The sequence below is a fragment of the Pan paniscus genome, chromosome 5 (assembly GCF_029289425.2).
Source record: "Pan paniscus chromosome 5, NHGRI_mPanPan1-v2.0_pri, whole genome shotgun sequence".
Taxonomy (NCBI): Eukaryota; Metazoa; Chordata; class Mammalia; order Primates; family Hominidae; genus Pan; species Pan paniscus.
The window spans coordinates 46,147,226-46,164,389 of NC_073254.2; the positions used below are offsets into that span (position 1 = coordinate 46,147,226).

The 17,164-nt window shown below is 51.7% G+C and overlaps 2 protein-coding genes across 4 annotated transcripts; one reads left to right on the top strand and one right to left on the bottom strand.

The window, feature by feature from the left end:
* Window positions 1–32: 32 nt before the first annotated feature.
* Window positions 33–7,647, top strand: LY6G5B (lymphocyte antigen 6 family member G5B). Its single transcript, XM_008956916.6, has 3 exons — window positions 33–830; window positions 978–1,106; window positions 1,686–7,647. The coding sequence occupies exons 1-3, from the start codon at window positions 773–775 to the stop codon at window positions 2,084–2,086; spliced, it is 588 nt and encodes a 195-aa protein (XP_008955164.1). The 5' UTR covers window positions 33–772; the 3' UTR covers window positions 2,087–7,647.
* LY6G5C (lymphocyte antigen 6 family member G5C) lies at window positions 6,488–17,130 on the bottom strand. 3 transcript variants are annotated; one of them, XM_003831574.7, is made up of 4 exons: window positions 14,297–17,130; window positions 10,081–13,650; window positions 8,929–9,096; window positions 6,488–6,922 (listed from the first exon to the last, which is right to left on the bottom strand). In XM_003831574.7, exons 2-4 carry the CDS (start codon window positions 10,199–10,201, stop codon window positions 6,759–6,761), a joined length of 453 nt encoding a protein of 150 aa, XP_003831622.1. In that variant the 5' UTR covers window positions 10,202–13,650; window positions 14,297–17,130; the 3' UTR covers window positions 6,488–6,758. The 3 variants fall into 3 exon arrangements, 1 of the variants encoding a protein (XP_003831622.1); XR_010112267.1 differs by lacking the exon at window positions 14,297–17,130 and having other exon boundaries at window positions 10,582–14,268; XR_010112266.1 differs by lacking the exon at window positions 14,297–17,130 and having other exon boundaries at window positions 11,058–13,179.
* Window positions 17,131–17,164: the final 34 nt, after the last annotated feature.

Here is a 17,164-nt window from a genome sequence, read left to right on the forward strand (position 1 = left end):
TTGTGCTCAGTGGATTGGGTGATGTTTTTAGTATGGAGCAGAACAGAATTCCTAGGACTGCGTGTGATGAAGTGCAAGGTCAAAAGGAAAAGACAAAGCATGTTTCAAAGATGAGAAATATTTGTTTGGATGTCTATGACTGTCTGTTTATACTGTAAGGGGCTTAATCAGCAGCTCCATCTTTTAATTTTAGTTCTAAAGGAAAAGTAGCCTAAAGTCAGTATATCTAAAGGGTGGAACGAGGTGGGACAAGGTCCGGAATTGCTGCTCAGTGATGTGTGTGTGCCTGCTGCTGGTGGAGCTGAGACTGCTCATCTCAGAAGGATGGGGATGCTTGATTTCCTGGCCAGGTTGTCCCAGCACAGTGGGGATTGGCTCTGTTGTATGACGAAGACAGCACATGGTGGCAGAGATAGATACTAACCCATGGACTTTCCAAGGGAGGGAATAGGTCTTTGGAGGGTATGCAAGACAAAGGTAGACACTGGATAAAGAACCCGGTAGTGCCCAGGTATTACCCCATCTGGGCCATTGCTCCCACACTCAGGAACCAGACGTTGTGGGTGAGGACATGCTGTCCCTCCTGCCAAGTAATAACTTCCTTCCCAGCCAGGATCCTGCCCCAAGTAGGAATATAGCTCTGCATTTACAGCAGCTCCTGCTCAGACCTTGTCAAAACCACCCTGCAGCTTAGGATTAAGGAGCATGGTCACAGGAAGGTGGGGTTTCAGGGCATCCCCTCAGGAACTGCCCATCTCCCCAGAATTCCAAAATGAAGGTCCATATGCTTGTAGGTGTGCTGGTCATGGTGGGCTTCACAGTAGGAAAGGGTAAGTGGGGCCCAGGGGCAGGGAGGGAGGAAGGGGTAACTGAGTCCAGGAAGGGGGTGGAGCGTGGCCATGGATAATCGGGCTTCCTACTGGCCCAGGGTATTTGAGAGTGACCCAGTGCCTCCATCCCTCCTTCTGCCTCCCCAGTTCCTGTTCCCGACATCCGGACGTGCCACTTCGGGCTCGTAGAAGACCCTTCTGTAGGATGCATTTCAGTCTCAGAGAAGTGTACCATCAGCAGCTCATCCCTGTGCATGGTGATCACCATCTATTATGGTAAATAAGGTCCCAGGAAGGGGCTTCTGGTGGGGCAGCCAATGGCTTGGTCTTCTCTCCTCTCACAGATCAGGGCTGCTCGGGGCATGGGGTACAAGAAGAGAGGAGGGGCTGAGTGCAATGGCTCATGACTGTAACCCTAGCACTTTGGGAGGCTGAGGCAGGTGGATCACTTAAGCTCTAGAGTTCAAGACCAGCCTAGGCAACATAGTGAGACCCTGTCTCTACAAAAAAATAGCCAGGCATGGTGGTATGCACCTGTAGTCCCAGCTACTCGGGAGGCTGAGGTGGGAGATCTCTTAAACTCAGGAGGCATAGGTTGCAGTGAGCCAAGATTGCGCCACCATGCTCCAGCCTGGGTAACAGAGCTAGACCCTGTCTCAAAAAAAACCAGAAGAATCTTGGAAGGAGGGGTCTAAGGTTCTAGGGGGCCAGCAGAGCTCACTTTTCTAGCCTCTTGAAGGAGTCTGGGTTAGAAGTAAATTAGGTCTGGGTGAAGGATGGGAAAAGTCAGTAGCAGGGGTTCTTGGACTATGAGAAGCTAATGGAAGGGGTTATCAGCTTTCCCCTCTCCCTCAGATGTCAAGGTTCGCTTCATCGTTCGAGGCTGTGGACAGTACATTTCCTACCGCTGCCAAGAAAAACGCAACACCTACTTTGCAGAGTACTGGTATCAGGCCCAGTGCTGCCAGTACGATTATTGCAACTCCTGGTCAAGCCCCCAACTCCAGAGCTCTCTGCCGGAGCCCCATGACAGGCCCCTGGCCCTGCCTCTGTCTGACTCCCAGATTCAGTGGTTCTACCAGGCCCTGAACCTCTCCCTGCCCCTCCCCAATTTCCATGCTGGGACGGAGCCTGATGGCCTGGACCCCATGGTCACACTGTCCCTGAACCTGGGCTTGTCTTTTGCTGAGCTGCGCCGCATGTACTTGTTCCTCAATAGTTCAGGACTTTTGGTTCTTCCCCAGGCTGGACTCTGACACCTCACCCTTCCTGAATTCCACAGTGCAAATATCTTTCTATAACACCCTCAGCATCCTGCACTGCCCTCTCTGAAAACACCCACATTCTTTGGTCACTGTGATTTCTTAGGCCTCCATCTGTTGTACCACTAGCATCTATATGACTTTTGTGTAATTTTCTCTCTTGAACTCTGGTGCTGTTTTTTTTGTTTGTTTGAGACAAAGTCTCGCTCTGTCACCCAGGGTGGAGTGCAGTGGCATGATCTCTGCTCACTACAACCTCCACCTCCCAGGTTCCAGCGATTCTCCTGCCTCAGCCTCCCGAGTAGCTGGGACTACAGGCGTGCACCACCACGCCTGGCTAATTTTTTGTATTTTTAGTAGAGACGGGGTTTCACCATGTTGGTCAGGCTGGTCTCGAACTCCTGACCTCGTAATCTGCCCTCCTCGGCCTCCCAAAGTGCCGGGATTACAGGTGTGAGCCACTGTGCCTGGCTGAGCTCTGGTGCTGTTCTTCCCCCTAGAAAAGAATCTCTAGTGTGGATTCTGCCCAGACAGGCTGACCTGAGAAAGGCACAGTGGTTCCTCCATTCCTTCCCCATCATCTGAGTGTTCCAGTATCCCCTATCCCTCTCAATCCAGTCACCTGCCTATTGACATCTAGCTCTGTTTCCCCTGTCTTGTCCGTGTCTCTAAGACCCAGTACCAGACTGAACTAGCAGCAAGAAGGACGAGGAGGCCGGGCATGGTGGCTCACGCCGGTAATCCCAGCACTTTGGGAGGCCGAGGTGGGCGGATCACTTGAGATTGGGAGTTTGAGACCAGCCTGGCCAACATGGTAAAACCCGCTCTCTATTAAAAATAGAAAAATCAGCTGGGTGTGGTGGCACACCTCTGTAATCCCAGCTACTCAGGAGGCTGAGACAGGAGAATCACTTGAACCCGGGAGGCAGAGGTTGCAGTGAGCCGAGATCGCGCCACTGCACTCCAGCCTGGGCGACACAGTGAGACTCCGTCTCCAAAAAAAAGGATGAGGAATAGAATTCTGTGCAGATGTCCTGACTTGGCAATCTTGTGTCCCTGCCTCACTGTCACCACCAACCCCCGCCTGTCCTGGTGTTGTTCTGCCTCCTGTTCTCTCTTGCTCTCTTGTCAGTCTCTGGCTTCCTTGGCCCCATTTCACTTCACTGAGTCCTGACACCCATCTCCCTAGGGGCCTGTGAGAGGAGAGGGAAGGGTCTGTTCTGCTCAGCTCCATGTCCCCCATTTTCCTCCACAATAAACTGGGACTGGGCTAAAACTGTGTCACATTGTTTGTGGGGTCAGGCTCAGGTGTGGGCAGGTAAACACAGATTAAAGAGGGTTAATGCCTGGCGCAGTGGCTCACGCCTGTAATCCCAGCACTTTGGGAGGCTGAGGCAGGCGGATCACCTGAGATTGGGAGTTTGAGACCAGCCTGACCAATATGGAGAAACCCCATCGCTACTAAAAATACAAAATTAGCCGGGCTTGGTAGCGCATACCTGTAATTACAGCTACTCAGGAGGCTGAGGCCGGAGAATCACTTGAACCTGGAAGATGGAGGTGGCGATGAGCTGAGATCGCACCATTGCACTCCAGCCTGGTCAACAAGAGTGAAACTGTGTCTCAAAAAAAAAAAAGGGTTAGTGAGGTTTGGGATCCAAATAGGATTGCAGAGCCCTCTCCATTGCACTTGGCGTTTGTCGCTTCCTCTCGGCCTCCTGTAAAGGGCACACATCCCTCCCCACCCTCTGATTAGCTGGAGATCAAAGCATGGGGACTGTGATTCTTCCCAGCCTTAAACATACCCTACAAAACCTAGAAAGTTAGACCCTGATGATGCCAGGTCTTTTCACCTAAGAAAAGAAACTTCCAGCCAGGTGCGGTGGCTCATGCTTGTAATCCCTGAACTTTGGGAGGCCGAGGTGGGTGGATCACCTGAGGTCGGGTTTGAGACCAGCCTGACCAACATGGTGAAATCTTGTCTCTACTAAATATGAAAAATTAGCTGGGCATGGTGGCGCATGCTTGTAATCCCAGCTACTTGGGAGGCTGAGGCAGGAGAATTGCTTGAACCGGGGAGATGTAGGTTGCAGTGAGCTGAGATCGCGCCATTGCACTCCAGACAGGGCAACAAGAGCGAAACTCTGTCTTAAAAAAAAAAAAAGGCTGGGCGCGGTGGCTTGCCTGTAATCCCAGCACTTTGGGAGGCCGAAGCAGGCAGATCATGAGGTCAGGAGTTCAACACCAGCCTGACCAACATGGTGAAAGCCCATCTCTACTAAAAAAAAAAAAAAAAAATTAGTTGGGCATGGTGGCACGTGTCTGTAATCCCAGCTACTCAGGAGGCTGAGGCAGGAGAATCGCTTGAACCTGGGAGGCAGAGTTTGCAGTGAGCCGAGATCGTGCCACTGTACTCCAGCCTGGGTGACAGACCGAGACTGTCTCCAAAAAAAAAAAAAACTTTCTCTTTAAACCAGAAAGACTCAGGAACTCAGAGCCACATGCCAGAGTTACCTGCTGCTGGGGCCCTGGACTCCTGCCATTCCTTAGTTCTTTTCAAGGATTCTGGCATCCAGGATGCCCTCTCGAGGGGCCCAATTTGAGGGGCAAAGTGCTGAGAGCACTGATGTTGGGCTGCAGTGGTTGGATCTTCATGCTAATATTTTAATTTTGAAATAGTGCAAACGTATAGAAAGCAAGGATGGATACAACAGCCTTTTCCATACACTGGATAAACATGCTGGACATAATGCTGCTCTGAGTCAGGCTTGGTATTGAGCAGCAGGACTCCCAGATGAGTATAGTCAGGTGTCTGCCCTTCCAAGTCTTGCAGCCCAGTGCTTGGGTTATGAAACCTTTTTCTGAAAAGCAGTGCAGCTTTGTGGCTGGGAGGTCCAATCCCAGCCCCTCTACCACTTGGATATGTCAGTCTCTTCAGCCCTACCTTGGTCACCTGTCAAGTAGGGATAGTGCCTCAGATGATTGAGAAAACACATGTAAATGTGCATACACAAGTAGAAGTTAAGGCCTTTTCCCCCTCAAAAAAATATATTTGCCCTAGAGTCAAATGCATACACAATGTTCAGCTTTTTTTTCTAAGGTTCTTGCTATGTTGCCCAAGCTGGCCTTGAACTCCTGGGCTCAAGAGATTCTTCTGCCTCAGCCTCCAAGTAGCTGGGACTACAGATGCACACCACCATGCTCACCTGGCTGATTTACTTATTTTCAAACCTTTTTGGCAAAACATTCAGAAGCTTGCACATATCACAAGATGGATTTTTGTAAACCACACATCTGTGTAACCAGCCACCAAATCAGCGTGAAGACCTTTACCCGCAGCCAAGCCTGCCTCTGTTCCCCTCTCCCAGGTGCTCTTCCCAGCTCTGGGGTAGCCGCTGTCCTGACTGGTAGTAGCTTAGATGAGTTCTGTCTGTGCTTGATGGAAATGGCATCGTACGCATCTACTTTTACCTATACAGTGTTTTGCACACGTGTTAACAAATCTGTGTGGCCTGTACTCTGACGGAAAATACCAAACCAATGATAATTAAGTCATGAGGCAGTTGGCGTACAAAGAGAGGTACAAACCCTTAATGTGCCCCCCAACCCCCACCTTGCTAAGTCCACCCTTCTCCATGACCTCTGACGTCAGTATAAGACAGAGAAAGGCCCAGGTTTATAGCAGGTCAACCTGGAAGACACCCTCAGAGGCTGAAGAACTTGGCCCAGAATTGAAGAGACCAGGACTCCAATAGGTCTAACGTCTCTTTGAGAGTGGCCTTCTCGGCTCGGGGTGACTCATGCCTGTAATCCCAGCCCTTTGGGAGGCCAACGCAGGCAGATCACTTGAAGTCAGGAGTTCGAGACCAGCCTGGCCAACTGGTGAAACCCCGTCTCTACTAATAAAATATAAAAATTAGCCAGGCGTGGTGGCATGTGCTTGTAATCCCAGCTACTCGGGAGGCTGAGGCAGAAGAATCACTTGAACCTGGGAGGCAGAAGTTGCAATGAGCCAAGATCACACCACTGCACTCCAGCCTAGGTGACAGTGAGACTGTCTCAAAAAAGGAGTGGCCTTCTCACCCACCTCCTTCTACCTGGGCCTGGTCCTTTCGCAGCCCCCTTCCCACCAACATAGCCCTCTAAACGCCCCCAGCCCCCACACAGCTCTGGTCTGACAGCACTGCCGAGGATGCCCACTAACTTTCTGGCGTTCACCATAGGAGGGCTTTCATTTCCTCTTTCTCTTTTTGTGTCTAGAGCAAATCACATACCAAGGCAGGACAAGAGCACAGCTCAGCAGAGCTGGGGGTCCCTTACCTGACCCATGGTAGGGCAGTTAGGCAGGTGCACCTCCCTCAGCCTTCACCTCCACCAGAAGAAAGACATACCAAACAGTTTGCACACAAATTTATTTGGGAGAAACATCCAGGGACTAGGGGACAAGAGAGGAAACCTGGTGGGCAGTAGGGCTGGGGGTGCAGAGTAGGAGTAAGTGTGCTAAAGGGCATCAACCAAGAGGAAGAGCCAAGGCTGGGGTCCAGTGGCTGGAGGGAGGCAAGGAGGGCTGGTATGAGGGACTAGAAGTCCTGGCCAAGCCCAGATAGAAGTCAGGAAGGTGGCTGGAAACTGGTGGAATTTTACACCAAAGTTTGCTGCAGTCACACTAAGGAGTATAGAGCCCTCTGTTTTGAGGGTCATTGCAGAAATCCAGGAAGCAGCATTGAGAGAATATCCAGAAGCCAGACACCGGAGAAGTTCGGGTATTTGAACAATCACTCATCTGCTCCTTACTTCGGCAGTCACTCACCATGACGTCAGAACCGCTGCCTGGGGAGGGACAGTGGGCACCAGTGATACGGAAGTCCCCAGGAAGAGCCCCAAATCCTCTCATCCCCACACTCATAAGTCAAAAAAAAAAAAAAAAGAAAAAGAAAAGATTCCTGTAGTTAGGCATGGGTGGACATGCCCAGTGTTCACCAGCCATGGAACTCCACTGAAGTTCCCATGCAAGGCTGGAGGAAAAGAGCCATATGAAATGTAATGATTGGAGGGGGAGTTGGGAGTTACTGAGCCAAGTGAGGAGAACTAGCACCATAGGACCATGTGAGAAAAAGCTGGGAAATGTTTTGGAGATTGGGTGGCAGGAAGGAGGTGTATTGTTATTTATTTTTCAGACCAAAAGTAAGAGAATAAGATGATGTCTGCTGCTGTTATACATAATAGAGAAAAATCTTTGTGCCTGCATCCCAAGAAGTCATGTTCAGGGATGTTTGCTGCTGCCCTGCTTGAGAGAAATGACCAAAATGCCCATCAATAGTGGGATGGGGAAATCAGCTGTGATATGCGCATGCTATGGAGTAGTATACAGCAGGTCAATAAAACAAGGAAGCTGTTTACAAACTGATATCGGAACATTCAGTTCCCCTAACTGTTAAATGTGGAATAATGTTTACAGTGGGATGCTACTATCTTGGGTTGGGGCGGGGGAAGAGGTGAAAAAATAGTAAACAGCATATTTGTGCAGGGTGGAATGTGCATAAAAGATTGCAGGAGGGATCATCCAGAAAGTAAAAAAAGTGGTCACATGTGCAGGGGAGCCAGGTGGGTTAGGGTAGTAGCGGGAGACTTTGGTTTGATGGTATTGTATACTCTGATATTTGACCCACATCTGTGCATCGGCTATGTTAAAAGGGTAGTAAGAGGATTTGAACACAGGCAGCTGCATGCAGTGGTTGTTGAGAGCACCATCTCTGGAGCCATCACAAATTCTGGCTCAGCATCTGTGAGACTCAGGCAAGGTTATGACCTTTCTGCACCTGTTCCCTCATCTGTAAAATGCAGATAGTAATAATACCTGCCTCAGCGGATTGCAAGTGTTTAGAACAGTGCCTAGCACATATTATGTGTTACATTTTTGCTAACTTAAGAAAGGTGGGGGGTCGGTGGAAGAGCAGGCATCGGGAAGGAGTCAATTTTCAGCGAGGGAGATGTCCAGTGGTCAACGGGATATGAGGAGAGCGGTTTGACATAACATTCAGATTCAGAAGGAAGTGGTATGTGGCTGCTGGTTGAAGCCAGCAAAGCAGATAAAATCCTCTGCTTTTGAGTATATGAAGTGGGAAGACAGCTAAGGACCAAACCTTGGTGAACATGAACCACTAAGGGTCAGAGAGAAAACGCTCCATGAAGGAGACTGAAGAAGCCGTGGAGGATGCAGGAGAAGAGCAACACCAGCAGTAACTGCAGACAGATGCGGAAGCAGACAGCTTGAGGACAGGCAAGGGCACCTGGAGATCTGGAGGGTCCCCGTCAAAGCTGCGCACCTTGATAGGGTAGAAGCTATTCAGCTACAGATTGAGGAGAGAAGGTTAGTGGAAGTGGAGACAGAGTGTGGCTCTGAAGAAAAGGGAAGAGAGGCTGGGCACGGTGGCTCACGCCTGTAATCCCAGCACTCTGGGAAGCTAAGGTGGGTGGATCACCTGAGGTCAGGAGTTCGAGACCAGCCTGGCCAACATGGTGAATCCCCATCTCTACTAAAAATACAAAAAATTAGCTGGGCGTGGTGGCGTGCACCTTTAATCCCAGCTGCTTGGGAGACTGAGGCACAAGAATTGCTTGAACTGGGGAGGTGGAGGTTGCAGTGAGCCAAGATTGCGCCACTGCACTCCAGCCTGGGTGACAGAGCAGCAAAAAAAAAAAAAAAAAAAAAAAAAGACAGGATTGGAGCAATGTCTTATGGGATTATGGGAACAAGACTTGGGGTGCAGCTTAGGAGGCTGAGAGAGTTTCCGTTTGGGAGAGTGCTGGGCCCATGACAGGAGAAGGCCACTTACTGTTCTTTATGTGGAGAGTGATGCAGCTGCTGCCAGCCGGGGTGAGGCAGATGTCAGATCCCAGAAGGTACCCTAACTCCTCGGTCTCCAAGAGGCATCGGTAGCAGTGCAGGTATTTGGGGAATGGAAGTGGTTGAGGGGGTTCCCAATTGACAGGAACAAACTTACCTAGAACACAGAGAAGTGCTGACCCCACTCACACCCCATTCTACCTCACACCCTACCACTGCCTGATTCTAGGCCACTCAACCCCACTCCTCCCTCCCTTCCTGTCTCAGAAAACCATCAAAGCCCCAATTCTCTGCTTCCTTCCCCAACTGCATACACATACATCCCCCTTTTCCTCTGGTCCTAAGGCCAGACCACATGTTAACAAATCCCCAGACCCAGCAGAGCACTTGGTGTTAGGCAGAGGAAAGTGCTAAACCAACACTTTGAATCCTATGTCTCTGTGGCTGGTGCTTTGCAGCCAAGTGGGGAGCCCAGCAGGCTGGACTCAGTCTTGTTCTATCCTGTGGATTCTGGTTTTCTCATCCAGCACACTCCCTAACCCTCCCTATTCTATGTTGCCCTCAGATCCGGAGAGGATTCCTTCAGTATCTCTATTCAGGTCACTGCTGTGAAGTGAGACAGCCCTGGGGTGGTCACTAGAAATCTCCTTCAGAGGCTGGGTGCGGTGGCTCACGCCTGTAATCCCAGCACTTTGGGAGGCCAAGGCGAGCAGGTACCTGAGGTCAGGAGTTCGAGACCAGCCTGGCCAACATGGTGAAACCCCGTCTCTACTAAATATACAAAAATTAGCTGGGCTTGGTGGCTCATGCCTGTAATCCCAGTTATTCGGGAGGCTGAGGCATGAGAATCGCTTGAACCCGGGAGGTGGAGGTTGCAGTGAGCCGAGATCTTGCCACTGCACTCCGGCCTGGGATACAGAGCGAGACTCCATCTCAAAAATAATAATAATAATAAATTTTAAAAAATCTTCAGATTGCACATCAGTCCATGAGCAGGCATTCCCTACCAAACCCATCTGTCCCATCTCTCCTCCTGCATGGGTTTACCTGAGCATCCTGGACAGGTGTACCCAGACACTTGGTGTCTGTGGGTTTCTCCATCCAGGCCAGGAGACCCTTCTGAACCCTTGGAGCCACTTACCAAACACCAAGCTCATCATGACCAGCACTATTAAGAGGACCGTGTAGAGGGCTTGGGGGCTGCTGTGGAAGCACAGGGGACCCAGACTCTGGCTCCCTGCAGGGCCTGCCATAAAACGCATGACTGCCTGCTGGCCTCCAGTTTGGGCTTATATTGGTGGAAGAGAGGTTGGCCAAGAGGAAGGAGAGAGGCAACACCAGCTCAGGGTGGAAATCCGTGCCAGACCAGCCAGAGGGGCAGAATGTTCGCACCCACAGCCACTCTGGGGCATAACATCCTGCTTGAGGGCAGGGGGCCAGCAATAGGGGAATGAGAAAAGGAACTGTCTTTCCTATTAATTGGACAGATGTTTATTGAATCACTGCATCAGGTGTTGGGGATACAACCCTGCACAGTCTCCACCCTCACAGGGCACAGTCTAGTAGGGGAGACAAGTCCACCAGCAATGATGTGGGGAGGGCAGAGTGCTGCCAGGAGCACCTCGACAGTTAAACCACTGACCAGAGGGATTTCGGCAGAGGAGTAACTTGATCGGATTTCTGTTTATAAAAGATTGCCATGGCTGCACATTGCATTTGGGTCAAGAGTGGAGGCCGCCGGGAAGTAGGACGCTATTCCCGAGTCCGGTCACAAGATGGCGGACTGGTCCGGCAGAAGACGAGCAGGGACGAAGAAGCGGGGCTAATGAACCTGAGATACAGTTAGAAGACTGGACAGATTTGCTGTTGGACTGAACGAGGGGTGAGGGAACAGGGGTAGGCTTGCACAAGGAAGTGGTACCATTTTCCAAGATAGGAAACATGTGGTCTGTCTCAAAAAAAAAAAAAAAAAAAAGCAAATAGGGGGTGCCCAGTCCCACTTCTCATACCCTGGGGACACCTGTCAGACATCCTAAAACAAGGACACCTGGATCCCAAGCGATACGTACTCAGCTCAGTGCCCCCTTGGGGTTCCAGGAACCCAGCGCCTTCCCTCACCTCATCCTTTTTCCTGCCCCGCCTGTGCTCAGCTGCGGCTCAGTGGGCCTGAACTCCGGAGCCCACAGAATCTGGCGCTGGGCGTCCGCTCTCCGCGCCTGACCGCACCTCAGAACTCCGGTAGGACGGGGGGGTGGCCCCCCGCTCAAGCTCTGTTCCCTGGGGAAGAAACCTGGAAAGTGCGAACCGCGCGTCGGGACCCAAGCGTCGGGCCCCAGCGGATATCCGGAGCCCGAAGCGGCTCCCCAGGAAGGCGGCGCCGTAGCGCCATTCTCCCTCCCAGGCGAATTCTGGAGACCGCGGCCCCAGGCGTCTCACCCATTTTCTCCGCTGGGGACCCGCTGGGCTCCCCATCCTCGCCTACTCGGTCCCCACCCCACCAGCTCAGTCTTGACTCAGAAACTCAGGGTTTTTACTTTTAGGATCGTTGGGCTGTGCGTTAGGGGAGGAGGGGGTCCTCAGCGTCCAGGAACGACACCACCTGCTCCAATTTCCCGTCTGGAGGTTCTGGTCGAGGCTCCGAACTCGGGTTCCCTGCTACCTCCCAGACTATTCAAGAATTATCCAGTCCCAGGATGATAAGGGGGAAGATGGGAAGAAACAGACGGGAGACGCCCGCCCAGAAAGACTGCGGGAAGAAAGAAATTCGAGAGGAAACTGCACGCCACTGAGCGCCTCCCAAAAGCCTTGGAATGAATGAATTTAAAAACTATATTAGGGCCGGACTGCGGTGGCTCACGCCTGTAATCCCAGCACTTTGGGAGGCCAAGGCGGGTGGACTACCTGAGGTCAGGAGTTCGCGCCCAGCCTGGCTAACATGGTGAAACCCCGTTTCTACTACAAATACCAAAAATTAGCCGGGCGTGGCGGCGTGCGCCTGTAATCCCAGCCACTTGGGAGGCTGAGGCAGGAGAATCGCTTGAACACGGGAGGCGGAGGTTGCAGTGAGCCGAGATCGTGCCATTGCACTCCAGCTTGGGCAACAAGAGCGAGACTCCGTCTCAAAAAAACCAAAAACAGAAACAAAAACAAAAAACTGTGTTAGGCCAGGTGCAGTGGCTCACGACTGAAACCTCATTACTTTGGGAGGCCAAGGAGGGAGGATCTGTTGAGCCCAAGAGTTCGAGACCAGCCTGGGCAATATAGCGAGACCCCATCCCTACAAAAAAAAGTTGAAAAAAATTAGCGGGGTGTGGTGGCATGCGCCTGTAGTCCCAGCTACTCGGGAGGCTGAGGTGGGAGGATCACTTGAACCCAGGAGGTCGAGGCTGCAGTGATCGCGCCACTGCTGTCTCAAATAACAAAAATGATAATACTTTAAAAATAAAATAAATTGGCCGGGCCTGGTGGCTCACGCCTGTAATCCCAGCACTTTGGGAGGCCAAGGTGGAGGTATCATTCGTGGTCAGGAGTTCGCAACCAGCCTGAGCAACATGGTGAAACCCCGTCTCTATCAAAAAATACAAAAACATTAGCCAGGTGTGGTGGCGCACGCCTGTAGTCCTGGCTACTCGGGAGGCTGAGGCAGGAGAATCTCTTGAACCTGGAAGGCAGAGGTTGCAGTGAGCCGAGATCGCACCACTGCACTCCAGCCTGGGCGACAGAGTGAGACTCTGTCTTAAAGAAATAATAACACAAAATAAATTGTATTAGAGAAAAGCCAGAGTAGTGGAGAACTGCAGAGGAACGCGGGGCACCTACATAAATGTCTTGAATGAATGAGTGCACAGAGTGATAGACAAAAGGCCGGGCTCCGTGGCTCACGCCTGTAATCCCAGCACTTTGGGAGGCCGAGCTGGGCGGATCACAAGGTTAAGAGATCGAGACCATCCTGGACAATATGGTGAAACCCCGTCTCTACTAAACATACAAAAATTAGCCAGGAGTGGTGGCGCCTGCCTGTAGTCCCAGCTACTCAGGAGGCTGAGGCAGGAGAATCGCTTGAACCCGGGAGACGGAGGTTGCAGTGAGCCGAGATCGCGCCACTGCACTCCAGCTTGGCGACAGAGCAAGACTCCGTCTCAAAAAATAAAAATAAAAAATAAAATAAAAAAAATAAGAGAGCCAGGGCCCCTCTTGAAGCGAAGAGGGCAAAGGGCAAAGGGGAAGCACAGGGGAACTTCACGGCGCCCTCTGAAGCTCCCTCTCGAATATAATCGCAACGAAAAGGCCAACGACTACAGGCTTTGCGAGGCTGAGGCTGGGCTTCGGGAGGGGATTGCCCTGAGAGGTCCGGGAGGACTTGCTGTGGAATTCAAGCGACCGTGGGCCTTGAGGGAACCGGGGGGCAAGACACTCCCCCAGCATTCGCGGAATATTTCCTCGAATTATTTCGGGGAGGGGTGAGGCCGGGGCAGGGTGGGGCCTTCTTCGGAGGGGGCGCGGCCTCTGAGTAATTAATCCCGTCTTTGTTGCGTTTTGCTCCTCTCCTGTCCACGCAGCAGGGCCAGCCCAGGGCGCGCTAAGAGTCCAGAGAGTTCGTTTCCATGGTGACGGGTTCCGCGAACGTTTTCCTGGGGTGAAGAGGCAGGGCGTTGAAATAATCGCCATGGCGACAGCAGCAGATGACGGTGTCCCTTCTGAGTGCTCCTACCTAGAGTTAAGGGATACCTGAGGGTAAGCAACCGAGTGACGAAACAAAGAAGGCGGGGCCTGAGGACAGAACGCCAAGGTTAGGGGCATGGAGCCAGGCAAACGAGGGGCGGGGCTGTAGATGACCCGGCCGGAAGAGGGCCACGGTTTGTTGGGGGAGCGGCTCGAGACTGCGTTCTAGAGAGGAACCAGAGAGAGGGTCTTTAACCTAAATATAAATGAATGACTGGATTCCTGAAGAATCCGGAATGGCTTGTTGATTGGATAGATGGATGGATGGATGGACGGACGGACGGACCGATGGATGGAAATCTGGCTATCACTGACGCCTGAGCTCCCCACCCTCTTGGGCCCTCCACCTCCGGAGCCCTCACTCGCTTGTGACAGCTGTACGAGAAATACATGCCTCTCCTAGGAGCAAACCCTCAACCCAAACAGGCAGCACAGAGCCAGTCCAGCACCTCACACTGGAGGCACTCAGGGTGGAGCCTAGGTCGATGAGAGGGCGTAGGATGAGGCTTTTTGGCCCAGCTGGGAACCACTTCTTCCCAGATTTCCCGTCCAGAGTCTAACTTTCCTTTCTCCCAGCGCCATCTTTTCTGCTAGTTTGCCCAGCTCCTCAGGGTGCCTGGACTTTCAGGCCTCACCTTGTGTCCAGTATAGCAGGGTCCAGCGCCCCAGCAACTGGGAAGGTCTGCATCTCTGCTGATCATCCCCTGGAACTGCTGGAACTTTGCTATATAGGGTGAAGAGTGGACAGGGGCCTGCTTCCACCCCTGGGTGGGGATTAGGTCTGAAAACAAACACAGCTGCTCTGAATCTTATTGCATAGGGAGTAATCTGAAGTAGGCTGAGGCCCCTGGATGGGGGGGTTCAGAATTCACATGTTGAGCCTACCTTTCTTTCCCTACCCAATTTCAGGTATCTAAGGGCCCCTCAGGTCATCCACTGTTGTCTACAATTACATGCAGTAAGATGGGGGAAAGTGGCAGTAGGGGCAGTTCAGCAGAGTCCCTAATGGCCATGTCCAGGGAGGGGTGTCCTTTGTCCCCAGGGTATGGGAGGTGAGACTGGGCACCCCTATTTGCTTTTTTTTTTTTGAGACAGAGTCTCACTCTGTCACCCAAGCTGGAGTCCGGTGGCACGATCACAGCTCACTGCAGCCTCAACCTACCGTGATCCTCAGCCAAGCGATCCTCTTACCTCAGCCTCCAGAGTAGCTTGGAACACGGGTGCATGCCACCATGCCTGGGTAATTTTTAAATTTTTTGTAGTGATGGAGTCTCCCTATGTTGCCTTGTCCAGTCTTGAACTTCTAGGCTCAAGTGATCCTCCTGCCCCAGCCTCCCAAAGTGCTGGGATTACAGATGTGAGCCACCATGCCCAGCTCCTCTTTGCATTTAAGGAGCTTCCCTTAGCTGAACAAAAATTTGGTTTTCAGGGGATTAACTCTTCTGTTGGATCTGGGAGGACGGGATTCAGAACTGTGCAGCTGGCTCCAGAGCTTCATGTTCCACACTTCCCATCGTTTGCCCCCTGGAATGGGATAGAGGAGAGGGCACCAGTATCAGCTATCCACCTGTTTGCTAATGGTGGAGCATTATGGAGCTGTGGTCACCTGCCTCTTCTAACTCCAAATTTCAGGCATCACATCACCTGATTAAGTCTCAGATCTCCACTTCCAGTGGAGACTCAGTATACCTTCCCTTAAGGAGTTGCAGCGTTAATGGGGGCACACACAGCCTCTGCCCTGGGGTTTCAAGAAGAGCTTCATGCACTGGGTTTGGAGAAGACACAGAAATTTAGCCAGAGACTGTATCTAGGACATTAGAACATTGTCGCCCACGTTAAGTATCTTGCTCAAAAGAATGGAGTTGGCCGGGCGTGGTGGCTCACGCCTGTAATCCCAGCACTTTGGGAGGCAGAGGCGGGTGGATCACGAGGTCAGGAGATCGAGACCATCCTGGCTAACACAGGGAAACCCCGTCTCTACTAAAAATACAAAAAATTAGCCAGGCGTGGTGGCGGGCGCCTGTAGTCCCAGGTACTAGGGAGGCTGAGGCAGGAGAATGGCGTGAACCCAGGAGGCGGAGCTTGCAGTGAGCCGAGATTGTGCCACTGCACTCCAGCCTGGGTGACAGAGTGAGACTCCGTCTCAAAAAAAAAAAAAAAAAAAAAAAAGAATGGAGTCGGCTGAGGTGGGTGGATTGCCTGAGCTCAGGAGTTTGAGACCAGCCTGGGCAACACGGTGAAACCTGTCTCTACTAAAATACGAAAAATTAGCTGTGTGTAGTGGCACATGCCTGTAATCCCAGCTACTTGGGAGGCTGAGACAGGAGAATCGCTTGAACTTGGGAGGCAGAGGTTGCAATGAGCTGAGATCCTGCCACTGCACTCCAGCCTAGGCGACAGAGTGAGAATCCATCTCAAAAAACAAACAAAAAACCATCCCCAACAAAATAAAACAAAACAAAACAAAAATGGACTCAGGGCGATAAACTTTGGGGTCTTTCATCTGGAAAAGAGAAGTTTCCAAATGAAGAAAGTGGCCAGCGGCCAGGCGCAGTGGCTCACACCTTTAATCCCCAACACTTTGGGAAGCCAAGGCGGTTGGATCACCTGAGGTCAGGAGTTTGAGACCAACTTGGCCAACATGGCGAAACCTCATCTTCACTAAAAATACAAAAATCAACTGGGTATGGTGGCGCATACCTGTAATCCCAGCTACTAGAGGGGCTGAGGCAGGAGGATCACTTGAACCTGGGAGGTGGAGGTTGCAGCAAGCTCAGATTGTGCCACTGCACTCCAGCCTGGGCAACATAGTAAGACTCCATCTCCAAAAAAAAAAAAAAAACTGCCAGGCAACAAACCAATGGGTGGAAGAGGGATTTATTCACTGTGTTCCACAAGGTCCAAAGATTAGAGATAGATGGAAGTTATAGGGAACCAATTTCCTCAGGTACAACCTAAGCATCTTCTAACAGAGCCGTCCAAAAGGCAAAGTATGGCTCTGAGAAGACATGAGTCCTTGGCACCTGGCCCTCCGTCCCTGGCAGGGCCTGTGTTTGTTGAACTGCAAAAAGGCTGTGAGGACAGAGACTTGATGACATGGCAAGGTGGGTATGCAGGGTTTGCTGCATAAGACGTGGGGAGCAGGCCCTTCCTCACTCTTCACCAAGATAACAAGAGGTGAGCAATGAAAATTGGGGGTACTGCTAGTAACACCATGCAGGTTGAACCTGGAAACCAGCAGAAGCACTGGGTAAGTGAAATCAGATCCTAGAAAGCTCATGAGCCGTAAGCAGGAGGGGGCAACCATGGGCTCCTGGGGTGGTTGTATGCAGGAGGAACTGAAGAAGGAGGCGGGAGGGGCCAGGGAGGCTGCACAGTTGTGATAACAGTAGGTACATCAGGGACCGGGGAGGTTTGGGGACCTGCTGCCTGAGGAAAGCTCAGGTTAGGGGCTGAAGGCCTAGGGGGACACAGAGATGGGAAGGGTTAGATTAGCTAGATTG